We start from the raw sequence: 22188 nt of genomic DNA on the forward strand, positions 1-22188 counted from the left end.
TCTAGGGCCCTGGAGCCAGAACTCCAGCCTGGAAGGGCACTGAGTAGGGAACAGGCCACAACCCACACCCAAGGACCACAGATAATGAAGGGCAGGGAGTTTTCTCTGCCAATGCTGCTAAAAGATAAGACCCTAGGATTAACAGTAACACTCCACAACACACAAGCGGCTGCTGCAAAAGAAAGCTTTATTGTTTCCATTTGGTCCCCAGCTGGGGAGGGGCTCCAGGGCGGTGGCACTGCGGACGGGTTCAGGCAGAGGGGCTAAGGCCGGCCGTGGGGAGGCAGAGGGCCCCGGGCAGGTGGCTTGGTGCCGCAGGTTCCTAGTCTTTGAGAGTGAGCCTCTCGAAGAGATACTCGCCCAGGCCGGCCTGGGGGCTGGCCACCCTGCGGAGGTTGGTCAGGTGGTCGCCCATCTTCTTGAGGAGTTTCACCTCCTTGTCCAGGAAGTGGTTCTCCAGAAAGTCACAGAGCTGCGGGAGAAGGGAATTTAAGAAATCTGGCCCGCTTACTCTTCAACCCTAGGGGCGGGGTTAAAGCGAAGGAGGCGGGCACTTACATGAGGGTCGGTGTGAGTGGACCCCACGGCATGCAGGTCCAGAAGAGCCTGGTTGAGTTTTTTCTCCAGGGCTAGGGCAGCTTCCATGGCGTCCAGGGTTCGACCCCACTCATCTTGAGACGGCTTCTGGAGGTGCAAAGAGACGACTCGCCTTTGACCATGGGCAGGCCAAGACCTACACCTACATTTCCCAGAACTCCCTGGGGCTAAGGGATCTAACCCGCTAGGAACTTTTGAGTTTCCTCCCCACCATACCCTAGCCCACCCCTTCCCGCACACACAACTCTTGTCTCCCAGCCTAGCAGCTGGGCCGGCCACTTTATAACGCAGCGTCTCCACTCCCAGCCCAAAGCAAGCATCCTGCACAAAACCGAACTCGATTTCCCAAAGAACACGTGCAGCACTCCTGTAAGACCCAAGTCAAGAGGTCCCTTGCGCAAAGGCCGCCTGGGAGATGGGAGACGGGCCTACTGGCCACTCGCTACGAACCTGCACATCCTGGAAGAGGGCGCGGCCGCCGCGCTGGTTCTGCAGCTTCAAGAGATGCTCGGCCCCCTCGCGCTTCTCCTTCGCCAGCTCGCGGAAGAAGTGCCCCACGCCTTCCAAGGCCACATCGTCGCGGTCGAAAAAGAAGCCCTGCGGGGAGAGGGAAGGGACAAAGGATAACGGGAGGCCTGGCCGGCCTGAAGGACCCCGCCCTCCCGCTGGCCTGCAAGACAAAGAGCCGCGCCTGCGCAGAGGCCGCTGTTAGTGCGCAGACCTGGGGGGGAAACGTGGGCCGGGGCGCGGCCAGGAGCCCCTTACCAGAGAGAGGTAGGTGTAAGAGGCCTGCAGGTGCAGGTTGACCAGACGGTTGACGCCGGCCTCCGCGTCGGCGGAATAATTCTGACGGATCTGAGAGCTCATGATGCGTCGGTTTGGAGGTCACTGCACGCCAAATAAAAGTGTCCGCTGGTCCCAAGAGGAGGGGCTGGCCGAGAAGCTGGTCCCCAAGTTACTTGCGGAAAGAAACCTGTTGCGTGGCGGAGGGTTGGCGGCAGGGAGTCCCCGGACCTGATCCGTTCAAACACTGTTGAAGCAAGACACAGATCCTCGGGACCTCCGGGCGAGCTTAGCGGGGCTGGCGGGAGGACGGCGCCTTTTATAGACGACGGACCCCGGAGGCGGGGCGTTTAGGCCGAGCGATCGGCCAATCCGCGACGGCGGGAGGCGGGATTTGAGCCCATGCGTGACCAATCAGAGGCAAATAGGCGTCCGGATTTCCCCACCCCCACCCGCTCCCGCCCCCGCCCCTCCGCCCTGGGGGTAGAGTCACGCGCCTGGAGCACAAGGCTGTTGTGAAATCAAGGGGGCTGGGGGGTGGGGAGCGGGGCAAAGGTTGTTCTTAGCCCGCTCCCGGGGTGCCAGCGGGTGCTGGGCTCATAAGGAGGATTCTGTAGATTCTGGGAATACACTTTTGGAGAATGGGAGATCTTAGAGGGAACTGAGAGACGTGGCATTTGATATTGGGGACTTGGATCTGTTTGAGGGAAATCAGTAACATTTTTGTTTCTGAGAGCATGGACTTAAGGAGCGGGGTGACTCCAGGGCATCTGGAAGGTCGCTGGGCCAGCAGAGAGCCCCCAACCCGACCCCCCACCCCGGGGACCCCGCTGGGATTTAGAGTGGCAGAGCGGTAGGCGTGGGATTTGGGAAAATCTGCATTTCCTTTAGAGGCCTACCCTGGAAGTGTGGGCATTGCCAGGCCCTTCACTTGAATTTGCAGATGGGAGTGTTGAAGGTAGAGTGTGTGGAGACACCTAGAAACTTTTATAAAGGGAGGGTAAAACTGCCCCATAGTTTCCAAGACTTTTAGGAAAGCCAACTGTCTCATCTTTCTCTCATGGCACGGGGGCAGCTCATGGGTTTGCACCGCCATCCTTTGGATTCACAGCCCAGTGCTTAACCACTGGGCCACCAAGCCTCCCCCCTCCCCCCTAAAATGTTACATTCTAGAAAGCCTGATAGGTCAGTTCTAAACTCCATGAGTCTCAATAGATCGGGCAGCACCAGCCACTACCACCATGGGGCCTTCGTGAGAAGCGGCATTGGGGGTAGGGATGGGGAGAGGCCTGGAAAAGTTTTCTGGGCCCCGAAGACACTTCAGAGCTATTTTATTTTATTACTTTTAAAAAATCGCTTTATTGGGGACTCACACAACTCTTATCACAGTCCATACATCCGTTGCGTCAAGCACAGTTGTACATTTTGTTGCCATCAGTCTCAAAACATTTTCTTTCTACTTGAGCCCTTGGTATCAACGCATTTCCCCCCTCCCTCCCACAAGAACCCCGTGATAATTTATAAATTATTATTTTTTCACGTCTTATACTGACTGGTCACCCTTCACCCACTTTCCTGTTGTCCATCCCCCAGGGAAGGGATTACACTACATGTAGACCATTGTCATGGGTTCGGCTTCAGGCTATTTTAAAGAACTCCTGCAGGGAGCCCTGCTGGTGGCCTAGTGGTTATGCATTAGGCTGGCTAATGGAAAGGTCAGCAGTAAGAAGCCACCAGCAGTCTCTCCAGAGAAAGATGAGGTTTTCCACTCCCCTAAGAGTTGTCACCTCCCAGAAACCCCCAGGGCCAGTTCTGCCCTGTCCTGTGAGTTGGAATCCACTCACTGGCAGCGAAAGTGAATGAGTTTCTGTAGCTGGAGGCCTGGTGGTGTAGTGGATTGATTACAGGTGAGGCTCTTAACCCCAAATTAGCCAATCGAAACCACCAGCCAGCTGATTCAGGGGAGAACAATGAAGCTCTAAAGAGTTAGCATCTGGGAAACCCACAGGGGCAGTTCTTCCCTGTAGGAAGCCACCTACACGGTGGCTGTTTTCCTAAAGAGCCCTGGTGGTGCAGTGGGTTAAGCAGTGGCCCACTAACCGGAAAAGTCAGGGGTTCGAACCCAACCAGCCACTCTGTGGGAGAAAGATGAGGCTGTGGGCTCCTACTCTGCCATGGAGTGGAGGCCACTCACAGCAACCGTACAGGGACTGCCCCGGTGAGTTTCCAAGACTGAAACTCTTCCCGGGAGTAGAAAGGACTCCTCTTTCTCCCTCGGAGAAACTGGAAGCTTTTGAACTGCTGATCTTGTAGTTAGCAACCTAAAGCTTAGCTCCTACTCTATTGGCCTCCTCCCTAAAGCTCAGAGTAATCTTAAGAAACCCCAAGGAGCAGTTCAACTCCGTCTGACTCACCGGCAAACAAAAGGATGCGATCTTTGGCATTGGGTTCTGGTTTTGTTTTTAATTGATTCCACTTTTAGTACTCTCCTGGGAATGGAGATTGAGGTGAGTGGAATGACATCATTAGAGCTTTGGGGACAGAAGTGTCCCTTGGCTTCCATTTCCTGGACATTTTGGTGCCAAAGAGCCTTAGGTCAGGGGGTCAAGCCCACCAACAGCCCCCCCCCCACCAAAGAAGAACTGGAGCTGCTCCCAGAATGCTTTGTCTCTTTGGAACCAACTCCTCGAGGCAGTTCCCTCCCGCCCGAGTCTCAGAGTTGGAATGGATGCAAAAGCAAGGAGGGATTTTTATTTCTGTGTTTTGTGGGCAGCCCCAAGAGGCTGGGTTCTCTCTGGCCCTGAAGGATGCTCCCCCAGTGCTTTCGGGTGCCCTACCCCAATGTAAATGCAGCTGCTTCAGAGTCTTGAAACCAGGAGCAACTGAGGACCCAGGAGGAAAAACTGCATGTTTCAGTCCTTTTTTTTTTTCCAGTGGTGGTGGGGTTGCATTTGTGAGCCAGGCTCCTTGCCTGGGGGGCACAGGCAGAGCTGGCTCCCACCGGGACCTCTTCTCAAGGAGCTCCCCTGGGGTACACAGGTGGTTGTTGTTGTGGGTGTCAGCAAATCAATTTCTCGTTCATGGTGACCCTGTGTTACAGAGTAGCACTGCTCTCCGGGTGTTTCCAGGTTGGCATTTTTACAAAGGTAGGTCCTCTCTCCCCCGGGGCTGCTGGTGGGTTTGAAGCACCAACCTTTCTGAGGCATCTGAGTGCCACTTAACTATCGCTCCTTGTTGGGTGGAGGAAGGAGCCCCAAGGATGACAGCTTGACACGCAGGTGGCAGGGGAGCAGTCGGCACAAGGGGAGGGAGGGCCGGGCCTGCTTCCATCTTGGCAGCCCAGCCCCCCACCCATACCATATTGGGTAACCCTTCAACCCGGGGATCTGCAGGAGCCAGGGCTGGGCTGGTGCATGGGTGTCCCTAACGGAGTGCAGGTGGTGGGATCAGCATTGACCTCCTAGGTGCAAGGTCACTGGTTCGACCCCACCAGCCATGCTGGCTACTGCTTCCACAAAGATGGACAGTTTGGGGAACTCTTTAGCAGGGGTCCTCAAACTACGGCCCGCGGGCCACATGTGGCCCGCCGAGGACATTTATCTGGCCCTCCGGGTGTTTTTGCCCCGTTTCGGTTTTCACTTCAAAATAAGATATGTGCACCATGCATAGGAATTTGTTCAGTTGTTTTTTTTTTAAGTATAGTCCGGCCCTCCAATGGGTCTGAGGGACAGTGACCTGGCCCCGTTGAAAAAGTTTGAGGACCCCTATGCGTCGGAATGGACTCAATGGCACTGGGTTGTTTTCTGGGAAGGGGTGAAAGGAGACCCTAGGGGCGCTCTGAGTTAGGCACTGGGGCGGGGGGTGGGGCACTGAAAGGCTGGCAGTTCAAGCCTACCAGCTGACTTTCGGAGTATTGTTGCCTTATAGTTCCATCAAGATTTTAACCCGTGGGGCTGGTCCACTCCTCCACGTAGGGGTGCTGTGAGACAGAACCAATCCTGTGGCTCTGAGTTACAGAGTAACTAACCAAAAGAACAAACAGATCCGTCTTGGAAGACGTAAGACCAGAGTGCTCCTTAGAGGCTACGATAGGGAGACGTCGGTCTCACATACTTTGGACATGTTCTCAGCAGAGACCCGTCTCTGGAGAAGGACACCGTGCCTTAGTAATGTTGGCGGGGCGGCGAGGAAGAGGAAGGCAGGCCTTGGACAAGGTGGATTAAGACGGGGCTGGTGGCCACAATGGGCTAACTTAAGAATTTAAGATGGTGAGGCCGGTGCAGGCTGAGCCAGGCGGTGTATCGTTCTGTTTGCTCTACGTCGGAACAGACTGGAGAGCAACCAACCATGACCACCACCACAAGGTGGGCAGTTCGGACCTGCCAGCAGCTCCCAGCGAGGAGGCAGTCGGCTTCTGTGAAAATGGGCAGCCTTGGAAAGCCAAGCTGGTGGGGGCGGCTCTACTGTCCCACGGGGTGACCCCCTGAATTAGAATCAACGAGGTGGGCATGCGGTTGGTTGGGCTTTGGCTTTCAGGAGACTGTGGGCCAGGTCAGCAGTTCAAACCCCAGCTCAAGGGGACAGGCCTGGCCAGGCTGCCGTCAAGGAAACCCCTGTGGGGCAGCTCTGTCCTGCTGGGGTGGTCAGGATGACTTGGCAGAATCCCCTGGCTGACACCGGACAGTGAGGGGCCTGCTGGTGCCGGGCCAGGCACAATGGTGCTGAGTCATGGTGAGCTCAGCTCGGGAGGAAGGGGCCCAGGACCCAGGATGGGAGAGGCTGCTGCTGACTTCATCCTGTGGGGGCTGCGGGCTGGTCTGACCCTGGCCTGACCCGGGGCCCTTGGAACCAAGCCGGTGCCCCCCGCCCCCACCACCCCACTTCCTCTAATAGGCCCAGGTTTGGAAACCAACCTAAAATCTTTTCCGTTTCCCCAGGAATGGATCCTGACTGAGGCCGCCTCGTGTTCCCCCGCTCCCTATCTGGGTCAGTGGCAGGGCCTCCACTCCTTAGGTCTTGGGACCTGACTTAGTGGCCTTCAAGGACTTAGGGAGAGGCCCTGTGGGGAGGGAGGAGGGGCCGCCACCTGGCCAGGAGGACCTGTAGTTACTAATTGACCAATGGCCAAACCTCAGCCTAGAGACCTTTGGCCCTCAGACAGCCACAGCTGCAGCAAAGGCACCTGGAAAATGTCCCTGGGGTGGGGGTGGGGCCCGAGGAAGGGCGGGCAAGAGGATGAGGAGAGGGACTGAGAGCAGAGGGTGTGGAGAGGTGGAATCAGACAGGACAAAAACATCCATGTGCGAGGGATGGAAGCCTGGAGTGGGGTAGGGGGGCCCAGAGAGAGGAGACTCAGAAGGGAGACAGAGACCCAGAAAGAGAGGGGGATAGAGACCCAGAGAGATGGGGCAGAGACCCAGAAAGAGAGGGGATGGGTGGGGACAGAGACCCAGAGAGAGGGGAGCAGAGACCCAGAGAGAGATGGGGGGCAGAGACCCAGAAAGAGAGGGGGATAGAGACCCAGAGAGATGGGGCAGAGACCCAGAAAGAGAGGGGATGGGTGGGGACAGAGACTCAGAGAGAGGGGGGGCAGAGACCCAGAAAAAGAGGGAGAGACCCAGAGAGAGATGGGGGACAGAGACCCAGAAAGAGAGGGGGATAGAGACCCAGAAAGAGAGGGGATCAGAGACTCAGAGAAAGAGGGAAGACAGAGACACAGAGAGGGGTGGGTGGGGACAGAGACTCAGAGACGGGGGGGGGGGCAGAGACCCAGAGAGAGGGAGACAGAGACCCAGTGAGAGAAGAGACTGAGAGAGAAGGGAACAAGATGTAGGAGGAGGGGGTAACCTCAGAGAGAGAAGGGGACAGAAAGCTAGAGAGAGAAACCAGAGAGGGAAGGGTAGAGACCTGGGGGTGGGGAGAGATCCAGTGAGAAAGAACAAATACCCAGAGACAGAGCCCAAGGAGGGGGCTAGAGATGGGTGGAGGTCAGTGTAGAGCTGGGAACCCTCCATCTGGGCCCTCAGAGCACCTAGTACGCTCCGCGCCAGGCGGACAGGGTGGGGCTGTGGGCAGGGCGCACTAGTTCCTGAGCCAGAGCCAGGGAAGGGGTCCCGCAGGGGGCGACAGCATGGGAGCCTCAGACATAAGACCTAAAGGAGGTTTATTGCCTGCCCCCAGGCCGCCCTACCTACCCACCCCAATAATTAAAAAAGTAAGAAAAATGCCCACACACCCCCGGCCCCCCCCAAAGGTTATAATTTATGCATAAAAGACACAGTCCAAGGCCTCCGGCCGTCTCAGCCCAGCTTCTTCCAGATGGTGAGCGAGGCGGTGAGCACACCGGCCACGAAGATGGTCACCGTCTGCCACGTGGGGGTCCCGAAGTAGGAGAGGAGGCCGTCCTGGGGTGAGGGCAGCAGTCACTCCTCCCGCAAACTCCAGCGAGGGAGCGGGGTCGGGCCAGGAGAGGTCAGGGGGCTGGACAAGGCGAGGTCAGGGGGCGGGGTGAAGTGCTGAGATTTACCCCCTGCTCTAGGGTCTCTGGGAGATGGGTGGGGACAGGACAGAACAGCCCCAGGGGGTTTCCGAGGCTGTGAAGGAAGCTCTAGGGAGGGAGGGACAGATGGACAGGCTCAGGTGCCCAGGAGCCGCTGGTAGGGGTTCAAACTTGCTGACCGTGCAGGAGCTCTAACCACTGAACCCCCGGGCTCCAGCCCTGACATGAATAGGAGCTACGGGGCTGGGGGTTCGAGGGTTCTATGAGCTTGGGGCATTCTAGAAGTCAGGAGGCACCAGTGGCTTGGTGGGGAGGGGGGAGGTCACAGGTCACCAGGAGGTCATGGGTCAGAGTCAAGAGCTAGGTGGCATTGTGAGGAGTGGGAATGGAGAGATACCCTCGTGGGGGGGGGGGTGCTGGACGGTGGGGAGGGGAGGTAGGGTCTCAAAGGAGGCGAGGCCAGAGGGGAAGAGGATTGGAGGCCTCACCCAACCACCCTGGTCCTGGATCCAGCCCAGCAGTCGCTCCCGCAGGAAGTCCAGCGTCCAGCCCATGATGGTCCTGATCAGCTCTGGCACCTTGGTGCAGAGGGCCTGTGGGGAGTGGGCAGGTGTTGGGGGACAACAACAGCAGGCCCCAAGCCTCCTCTCCGAACCTCTGCGTCCCTTCCGGGTGCTGTCCCCATGCGATCTCTTTCCTGCCCCCAATCCCAGTGCAGTTCCCATGGACTGGATTATACCAGTACCAGGAGCCCTGTTCCACAGCCTTCTGCGGCTCCCTAGGGCCCTTGGGGCAAACACACGCAATTCCATGAAGTTCCCATTTCATGGACAACCTGCATTCCAGTTTACACCTTCCTCCCTGGGCTACCAGAGTCCACCATGCGGCACAGCGGCCTCGTGTGGTGCAGAGTAGAACTGCGGGCCCGCGCGGTTTTCAAGGAACTGATTGCCAGGCTTCTCTTCTGAGGCGCCTGTGAGTTTGAAGGAGCGCTTAAGCATCTGCACCGCCCCTTCCTCTTCTAGCTGCGCTTATCGCATCATCTTATCCACCTGCTTAAAACCAGCCACTCATGTCTCTCCCGACATAAAACTCAAACCCTTACAAAGGGGTCCAACAGGCCCCCACTCAATATCTGCCCCTCACCGACCCTGCCCTCACCTGCAGCCTACTCCCTATGGCTCACTCTGCCCCAGCCACACGGGCCTTCCAGCTGCTGCTGGACACACCAAGGTTGGCCTTACCCCAGGGCTGCCCGCCCCAGGAATAAAGCCCCTCAAACTCACTGCCATGCTGACTCATAGTGACCCTAGGGGGGCAGCGTAGAACCACCCCCCTGGGATTTTGATACCAACTTTTTTTTTGAGACTGTAACTCATGAGAGTAGAATGTCTCATCTTTCTCTCGAGGGGTGGCTGGTGGCTTGGAACCACCAGTTTCACATTTAGCAGCCCAACTGGAACGCACGAGGTCACCAGCCCCCCTTTTTCTCAATCCCATCACCTCATTTGCCTTCTACAATGGGAGCCCCATGAAAACGGGGTACTCAGCCTTTCTTGTTCACGGCTGCGCTCCTGGAGCACACAGTCGGCCTGAAGTATATTTGTTGAATGAGTAGCTAAGTGAAGGAGCAGCCACCGGCCCTTCCCTCCGGGGACCACTTAGGACTTGAGCAACCGGGGCCCAGGCTCCCCAGGGTTGACAGGCTGCACCCCGAGGCTTGCCCACCTTGAGCACCAGCTTGCTGGCGAAGTAGAACAGGGCAACCACTCGGCCCCAGTTGAAGTTGCCGTCAGAGAACATCTCGGCGGCCACTCGGAAGAAGACTTCTCTGGGGGAGTCCGTGTCGACGGCAGAAATCATCCTGCGGGAAAGAGAGGTGCCGTGCTGGGGGCGCCAGGCCCAGGACCGACCCCTGCTTCCCACCACAAAACAGGAGACAGCAACCCAAGCCAGGCCAGGGATGGGACAAGATGGGAGATGGGGGCAGGTGGGGGTATGATTCCAAACCAACCAGTGGACTTTGAGGCTCCAACTCTTTACTGGAGTCGAAAGTCTCCCCCTTTCTCCTATGCAGCGGCTGTTGGTGTCGAACTGCTGACCACGCAGTTAGCGGCCCAACACACAACCGCTCCAACATTAGGGTTCCTTCCTTACAAGAAGGGGAAGAGCAAAGGAACCCCAGTGGTGCGGTGGATTAAACAGCATTGAACTGCTAACCGCAAGGTGGGTAGTTCAAGCCCACCAGACGCCCCTTGGGCACAAGGAGAGGCTGTCCGCCCCTATAAAGATATACTGCTTCAGACACCCTACATTGTGGTGCTGTGAGTCCCGGGATCATGACAGGGAGGAAGAGGAGGAGAGGGTTTAAAGTCCAGAAGGCTGGGCTGAGCACTGGGTGAGGGAGGAGGGGGAAGGGTGGGAGCGTCTCAGGGAACAGCAGTATTTGAGCAAGGAGGATGGAGGTGGGAGAGCCTGGTTCTGAGAGAGGAGGGAGGGGCTAGGGGCGTGGCCTCGTGGGTCCCAACAGTCACACCTCTGTAACTCCAAGTTACTGTCCAGCTCATCCCCAATCCGCTTGAGACACTCGCTCAGCTTCTTGGTGGAGGGGTCCTGGGGTCCCCGTTCCAGGGCCAGCTCGGGCGTCTCTCCTCCCATCCGCTTTGCTCGATCCTGGATGAAACTAGGAATGGAGTGAGGGGTGCAGAATCAGAACGGGGTGCCCCGTCTCACATTCGCTCTCCGATAATCGGCCCTTCAACTCACCCCTGAAGCAACAGGGCCCCTGTCTTCATGATCTGCTCAGAGCTGGTAGGCCCTGGAGGGGAAAGGAGGGAAGAGATGGCTGGAGTCTGGGTCCCTGGGAGAACCAGAGGGCAGGGGAGGCTCATGGCTCTTCAAGGAGCACAGGGTAGGGGCTAGGGATCCCGGGGGTCTGTAGTCGGTAAAGTAACTGGGGCGGGGGGGCAAGAAAGCTGGGTCCCTGAGGGAGAATGAGGCCAGAGCCTGGGCTTGAAGCGAACTTATTTCCAAGCGAGGAGGCCGAGGGACCCTTCCAAGCATCCAGACCCCTGGCCTGAGGGGGCAGGGGCGGGACGCGCCCCTCCCACAGGGGCAGCGGCAGGAAGTGATGCCCAGACAAGCCCGGGCCTGTCCCGAGGCTTGCACGCTGGAGCCCACAGGCTCTCCGGAGTCGGAGGGCGCCGGGCCGAGAGGGATCGGGGCGCGGGGGCCGGGGGTCCCCGGAGGGGACGGGGCTGGGGGCTGGAGGCTGGCAGCGCCCGGCCAGGGAGTTTCTCGCCCGGAGTGCTTGGACAGCGCACAGCCCGCGGCCGGTCGGAGGGATCCAGGGGCCGGCCGGCGAGGGGGGGCTCGCCCTCCTCCCGCCCGCCGGCCTCCCGTCTCACCCCCGCCTCTGGGCTGCTCCCCGGACCCGTCCATCACCGCCGCTCCCGCCGCTGCAGCCTCTCGCCGGGTCCGCTCGGCCCCGGCCGCAGCGCGCCCGGTCACGTGACCGCCCCGCTGAACGTGCGTCCATCACGTGGCCGCCCCGCAATATGGCCGTGGCCGTCGGCGCCCCGCAGAGACACCCCGGGCACGTGGTCTGTTCTTCCCGCCCCGTGGGCGGGGCTTGGTGACGTCACGCGGCGGGACCTTGGCGCTCCCATTCGGAAAGAGGTCTGCAAAAGGCTTTGTAATATGGATACTTTCTTTTTCTTTTTTTTTTAGCGTGCAATATTAAACATGTTCTTGTTTTTTTTAATTAATAAATATTTTTATTGGGGCTCATACAACTCTTATCACAATCCATACGTACATCAATGGAGCAAAGCACCCTTATACATTTGTTGCCCTCGTCATTCTTTTTTTTTTCTTTTCTTTTTTTACCTTTTATTAGGGGCTCATACAACTCTTATCACCATCCATACATATACATACATCAATTGTATAAAGCACATCCATACATTCCCTGCCCCAATCATTCTCAAAGCATTTGCTCTCCACTTAAGCCCCTTGCATCAGGTCCTCTTTTTTTTCCCCTCCCTCCCCGCTCCCCCCTCCCTCATGTGCCCTTGGTAATTTATACATCGTTATTTTGTCATATCTTGCCCTATCTGGAGTCTCCCTCCCCACCCTTCTCTGCCGTCCATCTCCCAGTGAGGTCACACGTGGACCCCTGTAATCAGTTCCCCCTTTCCAACCCACTAGCCCTCTGCTCTCCCAGCATCGCCCCTCACACCCTTGGTCCTGAAGGTATCATCCACCCTGGATTCCCTGTACCTCCAGCCCTCATATGTACCAGTGTACAACCTCTGTCCTATCCAGCCCTGCACATGTTCTTGTTTATTGATTAATTTTTTAAATTAAAAATGTTCTGAGTGAAACTGATTGTCCACTTTATTGGAGGGGGATTGCTTGTGCCCACCACCTCGTGTGAAATAAAGTCAAGTCATACAAAAAACAAACAAACCAAAAAAGAAACTTCATTTCCTCAGCTATGCCTCCTTCCTACAGGATTTTTTCTCTTGTGTAGTTCTCCATTTCTTTCTCTCTCTTTTTTTTCCTCAGGTAGACTTGTTTTAATTTTCTTCAGCTTCAACCTGAGCTTACAAATAAGCAATTGGTACAGATATAGTTAGGTTAAAATTTGACATATTATACTTTGTTTCACTTTTTGACTCCTTTTTTATTCTAGTTTCTATTGTCTTCTGCTTACTCTTGGATTGATTTTTTTTAACATTTTATTAGGGGCTCATACAACTCTTATCACAATCCGTATATATACATACATCAATTGTATAAAGCACATCTGTACATTCTTCTTTTTTTTAAACATCTGTACATTCTTTGACCTAATCATTTTCAAAGCATTTGCTCTCCACTTAAGCCCTTTCCAGCAAGTCCTGTTTTTTCCCCTCCTCCCCGCTCCTCTCTCTTTCTCTTTTTTTAATTAATCATTTTATTGGGGGGGGGCTCTTACGGATCTTCTAACAATTCATCATTCAATTGTATTAAGCACACTTGTGTAGATGTTTCTATGTTCATCTCCAAAACATCCTCTTTCTCCTTGAGTCCTTGGTATCGGCTCCTCCCTTTCCCCCTCCCTCCCCAACTCTGCCGCCCTTGTGAATTCTTGGTCAATTAGAGATGATTATTGTTATTTCATGTCTTTCAGGGTCCCTTGTCTTCCTTTGAGTCAGCATCAACTTTTGCCTGCGGTTTACACAGGAAAGTCGACCTATGAGATTGAAAACAGGAAATCAATAACAGAGAAAAGTCAATGAAACCAAAAGTTAGTTCTCTGGAAGAATAAATAGAATGGATACATCTCTAGCCAGGGTGACCCAGGACAAACAGACTCAAACAAATAACTAATGTTCAAATGAAAGAGGGCCAGGAACACTTAACTAATCTCAAGCTCATGAATGCCGAAAGGTTAACAAAGCCCATCATGAACCATTTTTCTGAGGCATTTGATAAGTTAGACGAAATGGGACAATTATTTTGTTTTTGCTTTTTTAATCGTTTTATTAGAGGCTCATATAACTCTTATCGCAATCTATACATACATCAATTGTGTAAAGCACATTTGAATATTCATTGCCCTCATCATTCTCAAAACATTTGCTCTTCACCTAAGCCCCTGGCACCAGCTCCTCATTTTTCCTCTCCCTCCCCCCTCCCCCTCCCTCATGAACCCTTGATAATTTATATATTATTATTTTGTCATATCTTGCACCGTCTTACATCTCCTTTCACCCACTTTTTTGTTGTCCGTCCCCCAGGGAGGAGGTCACATGTAAATCCTTGTAATCAGTTCCCCCTTTCCAACCAACCTACCCTCCACCCTCCCAATATCGCCACTGACACCACTGGTCCTGAAGGGATCATCTGGCCTGGATTCCTTGTGTCTCCAGTTGCTATCTGTACCAGTGTACATGCTCTGGTCTAGCCAGATTTGTAAGGTAGAATTGGGAGCATGATAGTGGGGGTGGGGGAAGCATTTAGGAACTAGAGGAAAATTGTACTTTTCATTTTTTCTACATCACACCCTGACTGGCTCGTCTCTTCCCAGAGACCCTTCTGTAAGGGATGTCCAGTGGCCTACAAATGGGCTTTGGGTCTCCACTCCGCACTCCCCCTCTCATTCACTATGATATGATTTCTTGTTCTGATGATGCCTGATACCTGATCCCTTTGACACCTCGTGATCGCTCAGGGTGGTGTGCTTCTTCCATGTGGGCTTTGTTGTTTCTAAGCTAGATGGTCGCTTATTTACCTTTAAGCCTTTAAGACCCCAGATGCTATATCGTCTGATAGCTGGGTACCAACAGCTTTCTTCACCACATTTGCTTATTCACCCGCTTTGTCTTCAGTGGTTGTGTCAGGAAGGTGAGCATCATAGAATGCCAATTTAATAGAAGAAAGTATTCTTGCATTGCGGGAGTACTCAAGCGGAGGGCCAATATCCTTCTGCTACCTTGATACTAAACTTATAAATATATGCACATAGATCTATTTCCCCAACCTCATATATAAATCTATTTACATATGTACATGCCTTTATTTAGACTTCTAGAAATGCCCTTCGTCTCCTAGCTCTTTCCTCTATTTCCTTTGACTTTCCTCTTGTCCCACTCTCATGCTCTGTCTTCATTTGGGTTTCAGTAATTCCTCTTGGTTACATTACCCTTGATCACGCCCTACCAGGCCTGCTACACCCTCCTCACTACCGATTTGGATTACTTGTTGTTCTCTTGTCCCTGGGTTTGTTAACACCACTACCTTTCCCCCACCTACCCCTCTCCCATGTCCCCCTGGAACTGTCGGCCCCATTGTTTTCGCCTCCAAATTGTTCATCCAGTCGATCTTATTTAGACAGACCTGAGGAGATAATAACATGCACAAAACAAAACGAGCAAAGCCAAGCAACAATATATAACAAAACAACAACAAACCAACGACAGAAACAAAACACAACAAGAAAGAAAAGCTTGTAGTTAGTTCAAGGACTGTCTGTTGGCCTTTAGGAGTGTCTTCCAGTCCAGTCTATGGGGCACTAAGCACTAACCCCTGGGGACCTCGCCGCTCCATTCCCTTGCCGTTCTGTTGTACCCCCTTAGTGTTTTTCCTCGGTGTGGTGGGATCAGATCGGGCGGAATTACCACACTGTGTCACCACTGTTATCCAAATAGGGCTATGGGTCAGTGAGGGATGTCATGTCTCATAGTGGGGCAGGCCATGTGGTTCTCTCTGTGGACTGGCTGCTCTAACCGGGAACATCATCCTCAAGGCCTGGTTGGCCAGGATGTGCTCCACTCTCTCCTCCTCCCCCTTCATCTGCTCCTGTGTGCTCCAATCAGATATGTCCCTCTCCTGGAGCTGCAGATTCAATGCCGTCCTTTGAAATAAATTCTTCTGGGGGGAGGGGCAGATATCCACGGAGTAGTAGGGATTGGGGCCCACCTCTCAGACCTCTCCACTGGTTCCCTATTCCACACCGGCATGTTGCATTCACATCTTGGAGCACTGGGTTGAAGTCTGGTCCCTTTTTCTCTGTGGAGATATAAACAATACCCTCCCCTTGGGTGGGTTAGTGCCCTGTGCCCTGCTACCCATTTACTTTTTATTTTTTTTTTCTTTCCCCACCTCCTTTTTAGTTGTCCATCATATGTATCCCTGTATTTGGTCTGGTCCCTGCCATACTACCTGGTCCTCACCCCAAGAATGTTTGTATACAGTAGCTTTTTCCCTATGCCCCTTTACAGTTTTTTTTAAAGCTTACCTCAGCGGACTCATGTTGTACTTGTCCTTTTGTGCTTGGCTTACTTTGCTTAGCATGATTTCCTCCAGTTCTTCACATGCAGCAATGTGCTTCATACGTTCATCACTGCTTTTTAGTTTTTTAATCAACTCGTCAGTTGATGGAAATTTGGGTTGTTTCCAACTCATCACAATTGTGAACTGTACCTCAATGAACACTGGAGCACGGATGTCTGACTGTGGTTTGTTTCTTGCCTCCTCTGGGTATATGCCCAGTAGGGAGATTGCTGGATTGTATGGTAACTCGATTTCCATCTGTTTTAGATATGGCCAGATTGATTTCTATCATGGCTGTGCATACTTACAGGTCCACCAGTAGTGGATGAGAGTTCCTGTCTCCCCACAGCCCCTCCAACACTTGGTGCTTTCTGATTTATTGAATTGGGCTATCTTTGAGGGTGTTCGGTGGTACCTCATTGTTGTTTTAATTTGCATTTCTCTTATGGCTAAAGATCGGGAACATTTTCTCATATGTTTGTTGGCCATTTGGATTTCTGCCCCTGTGAAACTTCTGTTCAGGTCCTTTGCCCACCTCTCAAGTGGGCAATTTGTTTTTTCTTTTTGAAAGCTAGCAGGGTATTGTAGAGTTTAGTAATAAGGTCTTTGTCTGATGTGTCATTGCTAAAGATGTTTTTCCAGTCCATGGACTCTCTTATTACTCTCTTGGTGAATTCTTTAGATGTACTCAAGTGTTCTATCTTCAGTATATCCCATTTGTCAATTTGTGCCTTCTCTGTGTTTGTGTCCTTCCCTATTTCTGATAGCCTGTGTATTCCCTGTGCCAACGTTCTCAAGTTGGCCCCAATTCCCTCATTGGTGGCCCTAATAGTGTGGAGTTTAACTTCAAGGTCTGTGATCCACCTTGAGTTTATTCTTGTGCATGGAGTGAGATAAGGGTCTTGCTTCATTTTTCTGCAGGTAAATATCCATTTTTCCCACCACTGCTTGTCAAAGAGGGCTTTTTCTTCCTATTGGATATTTTCTGGGTTCTTATCAAAGATCAATTGTCTATATGCTGATGATTTTATTTCTGGGTTTTCAGTTCTTTTCCATTGGTCTGAGTATCTGTCATTGTACCAATATCATGCGATATTCATCACTGTTGCTGCATAGTATGTGCTAAAGTCAGGTAAAGCAAGCCCTCCCACTGTGTCCTTCTTGAGGAGTTCTCTGCTAATTCTGAGCTTCTTCCCTCTCCATATGAAGTTGGTAATCAGTTTTTCCATTTCTTTGAAGAAAGATGAGGGTAATTGTATCGGGATGGCATTAAACTTATATAGTGCTTTTGGCAGAATTGACATCTTGACCATATTGAGTCTTCCAGTTCATGAGCATGGGATGTTCTTCCATTTGTTGAAGTTGCTCTTGATTTCTTGTAATAGTGTTCTGCAGTTTTCCCCATATAGATCTTTTGTTCTTTTAGTCAGGTATATCCCTAGATATTTCAGTTTGTGTTTGGCTATTGTGAAGGGTACCACCTTTTTGATCTCTTCTGTGGTATTATCCGATGTGTATAAAAGTCCGATGGACTTCTGTTTGTTGATCTTGTATCCTGCCACTCTGCCAAATTCCTCTATTGCTTCCAGTACTCCCCTTGTGGAGCTTTTGGGATTTTCCATATATAAAATCATATCATCTGTGAATAATGATAGTTTCACCTCTTCCTTCCCAAGAAGAATACTTTTGATGTCTTTTATTTGCATTATGCTGTTAGCTAAAACCTCCAGCATGATATTAAATAAGAGTGGGGACTAGGGGCATCCTTGTCTGGTCCCCTTTTTCAGTGGGATTATGTTAGTCTTTTCTCCATTGACTACCACGTTGGCTGTTGGTTTTTCATATATAGCTTGTATTGAGTAATTTTCCTTCCATTTCTATCTTCTCAAGTGTCTTAAACAGGAATTGGTGTTGGATGTTGTTGAATGCTTTTTCTGCATCTATCAATATCATGTGGTTCTTACAGTTTTTCATGTCAATGTGGCCGATGATATTAATGCTCTTTAGTATGTTGAACCATCCCTGCATACCTGGTATGAATCCCACTTGGTCATGGTGAATTATTTGTTTTATATACTTTTTAATTCTATTGACCAATATTTTGTTAAGGATTTTTGCACCAATGTTCATTAGGGATATTGGTCTGTCATTCTCGATTCTTGTGGGATCCTTGCCTGGTTTTGGTGTCAGAGTTACACTACCTTCATAGAAGGAGTTCAGGGGGTTGCCATATTTTTCTATGTTCTGGAAGAGTTTGTGTAGGATTGGTGTTAGTTCTTCCCGAAATGCGTGGTAGAATTCTCCAGTGAAGCCATCTGGTCCAGGAGATATTTTTGTTGGTAATCCCTTGATAACCTTGTCTATTTCTTCTATTGCTATGGGTCTGTTGAGATTCATGACGTCCATCGAGGATAGTCTAGGGAGGGATATTTTCCCCCCAAGAATTTGTCCATGTCTTCCAAGTTGCTAAATTCATTGGAGTACAATCCTTAATAGTACTGTGTAATTATCCTTTTGATTTCATTAGGGTCTGTTATATTGTCCCCTCTTTTGTTCCTCATTCTTGATATTGAAATTTGTTCCCACCTTTCTTTGGTTAGGTTTCCAGCAGTCTGTCGATTCTGTTTATCCTTTCAAAGACCCAACTTTTAGCAGCATTATTTTTTTTCCAAAATTTAAAAATTTTCCCTCTCCTGAATCTCAGTCCTGATTTTTATTATTTCTTTTCTTTTGCTTTTAGTACGATTGTCCTGCTGACTCTGCTCTAGTTGTAAATTTTGTGCCAGCATATCAATCATGAGTCTCTCTTCCTTTCTCAGGTGTGCGTGTATTGCTATGAAACTTCCTCTGATAACTGCCTTTGCTGTGTCCCAAAAGTTTTGGTATGTCGTGTGCTCATTTTTGTTGGTTTCTAGAAATTTACTAGCTTTATCTCTGATCTGTGTCAGTACACACTCCTTTTGCAGTAGAGTTATTCATCTTCCAATTGTTTGCTCTTGTTTTCTTCGTCTTCCTTTTGTTGAGTTCCAGCCTTATGGCACAGTGGTCAGAGAGAGGTCTGTATGATATCAATGTGCTTAAACTTATGTAGATTCGCCTTATGCCCCAGCGTGTGGTCTATCTTCGAATATGTGCCATGTGAGCTTGAGAAGAATGTGAATTTTTTATATTTAGATGAAAAACTCTGTAAATATCTATCAGGTCAAACTGTCTAATTGTATTGTTTAGATGTCTAGTCTCCTTGTTGAGTTTCTTTTCCTGTGATCTATCTTTCATAGAGAGTGGTGCATTGAAGTCACCCACTATAATTGTTGATGCTGAGATTTCTTTTTTCATCTTTTGGAGTGTTGGGTTGACATATTCAGTGGGTCTCTCATTCGGGGAATATATGTGTACAATGTTTAGTGGTTCGTTGTCTACCATTCCCTTGAGCATTATATAGTGTCCCTCCTTATCTCTTTCTATGGTTTGAACTTTGAAGTCAATTTTATCTGAGATTAGGATTGCAAACCCTGCTGTTTTTGCTTTGCTGTTTGCTTGGTATACCTTTCTCCAGCCTTTGAAAATCAGCCTATTTTTGTGTGTAGCTTTGAGATGTGTCTCCTGTAGGCAGCAGATTGATGGGTTGTGTTTTCTAAGCCAGTCTGCTAGTCTCAGTCTTTTAATGCCTGAGTTCAGGCCATTGATATTCAGGGTTATTATCTTCATCTGCAGACTCTGTGATGTCATCTTATACCTTTTGTATTGGGTGTTTTCCTACTTTCCGTTCTCATTAGTATGTAGTGCATGTGTATGTGTGTGTTTGTATCATTCACTTCTTTCCATCCTTAAGCCAATGCTATCTTGGGGTCTATTTTCTCTGTGTTGCTCTCTGGGTGAGGTTGTTCTATGTGGTGGTCTATTATTTATGCTTGGTGAGTGTTGTTCTTCTGCCCATACTGGGTTGGCAAGGATCTTTTGTAGGGCTGGGTTTCTTCTAACGTATTCTTTGAGTTTTTCCTTGTCTGGGAAGACTCTCACTTCTCCATCTACCTTGATCAATAATTTGGCTGGGTAGAGTATTCTTGGGTTTGCAGTTGTTTTCTTTCAGTTTTTTGAATATGTTACTCCACTCTCTCCTCTTATTCTTAGTTTCTGCTGATAGGTCTGAGCATATTCTTCTTATTTGGGAACCTTTGTATGTGATTGCTTGTTTTTCCCTAGCTGCTCTCATGATTTTCTCCTTTTCCTCAAAGTTGGATATTTTAACTATTATGTGCCTTGGTGACTTCTTGGGATTCAGTCTAGCTGGTGTTCTGTCAGCCTCCTGAATGGTTGCCTGGTTTTCATTCATTAAGCTGGGGAAGTTTTCCTCGAAGAATTCTCTCACTATTGTTGCAGATGACTTCTTTGCTGTGTCTTCTCTGGGAAGCCAATAATTCTAATGTTTTTCTGCTTCTTAGCATCAGACATAGCTCTTAGGTTTTCTTCAGCTTCTCTGATGATATCATTAGATTTTTGTTCGCATTTGTTAAAGTCTGCTTGGCTGCCTTCCAAGTCACTGATGTGGTTCTCTGCTTCCTCCAGTAGATTCTTGAGGTTCGTGTTTCTGCTACTGGTTTTTGTTATCTCCTTCCTAAGATCCTGTATTTCCCTTTGGTGTATGGCTTTTATCTCCTCTATCATTTCATCCTTTTCCTGTATTGTTTCCCTCATAACCTGTATGACTTCAAGCAGCTTTCTGAAAATTTCTTTCTGTGGCAGCTCAATGTCTGCTTCTTCTATGCATGTTGTTATGTTTGGGACATTTTTTGCCATTGCCTTTTGTTTTAGAGGAGCCAGGTGCCATTTTCCAGGGAGTCGAAGAGCACTGACTCTCTCTGGGAGACTTGTAGGAATGCTTTTTCGAACTGCCTACAACTAATTTCACTGTGGAATTAACCTCCCACTTTATCTTCCTGTGGCTTTCCTCTCAGGGGAGTGCCCCAGAAGGCTCGTGAGTTGCCTCCTTTGGTGTTGTGGAGGTTGGAAAGAGGTTCCTGCAGCAGCTTGGAACGTTGACGAGTGTTGGCCGAGCTTCCTTAGGCCCCCAGGCATACAGGCAGGAATTTCCCGGTAGGAAGTTGGGCAGAGTATCCCCTGGTGGAGGTCAGCAGGGCTTTCTCAAGTCTTGGGCTAGCTACACAGGGTGGAGCTCACCTAGGTGGGTGTGACCCAGGCATAAGTGCCCTAGGCTAAGGGGAGTGGTCTGGAGGTCAGCTGTGGAGTGTGAGAGAACAGGAAAGAGACAAAGAGGAGAAAATACATTAAAAAAAGTAAGCCCACTGAGACTGTGGGGAGATATAGAGAAGAGAGGGAAACAAAAGTAACAATTTAGTTGAACCCTGATCCCTGCCCATAGAGCTGCAAGGGTTTATTCCCTGCCCCGAGGCAAGCAGCAGCAAGCTGTGGCTGTGTTGAGATTAAGGCCCCTGCATGGGCTCCAAATGGTACTGGCTTCGGCAGAGAGAGTGGTTGGGCTAAGGTCAAGCCCTAGCCAGCTTCCACTGTGGTAAGCCAGAAGCCCCCAGCCCCTCAAAACCTTGTGGGTCTGTGCCTACTTATCTTTACGATACTCCTCCTGGACTCCAGAAATGTTCACTTTCCCTCTAAGCAACTCTCCTGGACTGAATTCTATGGAGTCCTTCTGGTATGTGTTACTCTGTCGCCATCTTCCTGGAAGTCCAAAAGATTCTTTATTTAAGTGTTTTTAAAAAAAAAAATTAAAAGCACGGCCACTGAGTCCAATGGCACCCACACCATGCTCTGTGCCAGGGAACCCTGCAGACGCAAAGGCCCACTTGCCATCTGGGGCTGTTCCTCCTTGGCCTGGGCAAATTCTTTAAAAAACACAACCTTCTAAAAGTCATGGGAGGAGAAATAGATCATTTAATAGGCTAATAATGCCTATTATAGGAGCCCTGGTGCTATAATGTTTCCACGTTGGGCTTCTTTCTGCAAGGTCAGCAGTTTGAAACATCCAGCTGCTCCCTGGGAGAAAGATGGGGCTTAAAACAAAATGGAGGAGCTGATGTCAGGGGCTTAAGTGTAGAGCAAATGTTTTGAGAATGATGAGGGCAATGAATGTGGAAATATGCTTTACACAACTGATGTATGTATGGATTGTGATAAGAGTTGTATGAATCCCCAATAAAATGATTTTTTTAATGGGGCTTTCTACTCCAAGTAAACACTTACAGTATTGGAAACTCGACTCAGTGGCAGGGAGTTTGTTTTGGTTTGCTTGTTTGTGTTTAATGTCTATTACAGAATTTAGATCCAAAGTCCATAGCTTTCCAAAAGAAGAAAGCACCAGGCCCTGGTGACTTCACTGGTGAATTCTACCAATCATTTAAAGAAGAATGAACACCACCCGTCTTTATAACCCCTGGAGCTACAGAGGAAAAAGGAAAACCAGGAACTGGAGGAGGAAATAGAATGGGTGGCTGATTGCCTCCTTGGCCATCAGA

The 22188-nt window shown here is 50.5% G+C and overlaps 2 protein-coding genes across 3 annotated transcripts; both read right to left on the reverse strand.

Moving 5' to 3' along the window:
* Positions 1-170: 170 nt before the first annotated feature.
* On the reverse strand, positions 171-1687 carry FTL (ferritin light chain). The gene is made up of 4 exons (XM_075537058.1): positions 1363-1687; positions 1048-1194; positions 559-684; positions 171-472 (listed from the first exon to the last, which is right to left on the reverse strand). The coding sequence occupies exons 1-4, from the start codon at positions 1462-1464 to the stop codon at positions 323-325; spliced, it is 525 nt and encodes a 174-aa protein (XP_075393173.1). The 5' UTR covers positions 1465-1687; the 3' UTR covers positions 171-322.
* Positions 1688-7590: 5903 nt separating this feature from the next.
* On the reverse strand, positions 7591-11441 carry BAX (BCL2 associated X, apoptosis regulator). 2 transcript variants are annotated; one of them, XM_075538038.1, is made up of 7 exons: positions 11287-11441; positions 10646-10697; positions 10416-10562; positions 9608-9743; positions 8368-8472; positions 7885-7909; positions 7591-7808 (listed from the first exon to the last, which is right to left on the reverse strand). In XM_075538038.1, exons 1-7 carry the CDS (start codon positions 11318-11320, stop codon positions 7642-7644), a joined length of 666 nt encoding a protein of 221 aa, XP_075394153.1. In that variant the 5' UTR covers positions 11321-11441; the 3' UTR covers positions 7591-7641. The 2 variants fall into 2 exon arrangements, with proteins under 2 accessions (XP_075394153.1, XP_075394152.1); XM_075538037.1 differs by lacking the exon at positions 7885-7909 and having other exon boundaries at positions 7594-7784; positions 11287-11440.
* Positions 11442-22188: the final 10747 nt, after the last annotated feature.

This window comes from Tenrec ecaudatus, chromosome 18, assembly GCF_050624435.1.
Source record: "Tenrec ecaudatus isolate mTenEca1 chromosome 18, mTenEca1.hap1, whole genome shotgun sequence".
Taxonomy (NCBI): Eukaryota; Metazoa; Chordata; class Mammalia; order Afrosoricida; family Tenrecidae; genus Tenrec; species Tenrec ecaudatus.

What these genes read in the sequence shown, in the direction of transcription:
- FTL (XM_075537058.1), bottom strand. Translation starts at nt 1,464, where the DNA reads ATGAGCTCTCAGATCCGTCAGAATTATTCCGCCGACGCGGAGGCCGGC. An exon ending in CTTACACCTACCTCTCTCTG is followed by an intron (nt 1,195 to 1,362) that starts GTAAGGGGCTCC and finishes CTCTCCCCGCAG; the next exon opens with GGCTTCTTTTTCGACCGCGA. An exon ending in CCCTCTTCCAGGATGTGCAG is followed by an intron (nt 685 to 1,047) that starts GTTCGTAGCGAG and finishes TTGCACCTCCAG; the next exon opens with AAGCCGTCTCAAGATGAGTG.
- BAX (XM_075538038.1), bottom strand. Translation starts at nt 11,320, where the DNA reads ATGGACGGGTCCGGGGAGCAGCCCAGAGGCGGGG. An exon ending in AGTAACTTGGAGTTACAGAG is followed by an intron (nt 9,744 to 10,415) that starts GTGTGACTGTTG and finishes TCTTTCCCGCAG; the next exon opens with GATGATTTCTGCCGTCGACA. An exon ending in TCCAGGACCAGGGTGGTTGG is followed by an intron (nt 7,910 to 8,367) that starts GTGAGGCCTCCA and finishes ACCCTAGAGCAG; the next exon opens with GGGGTAAATCTCAGCACTTC.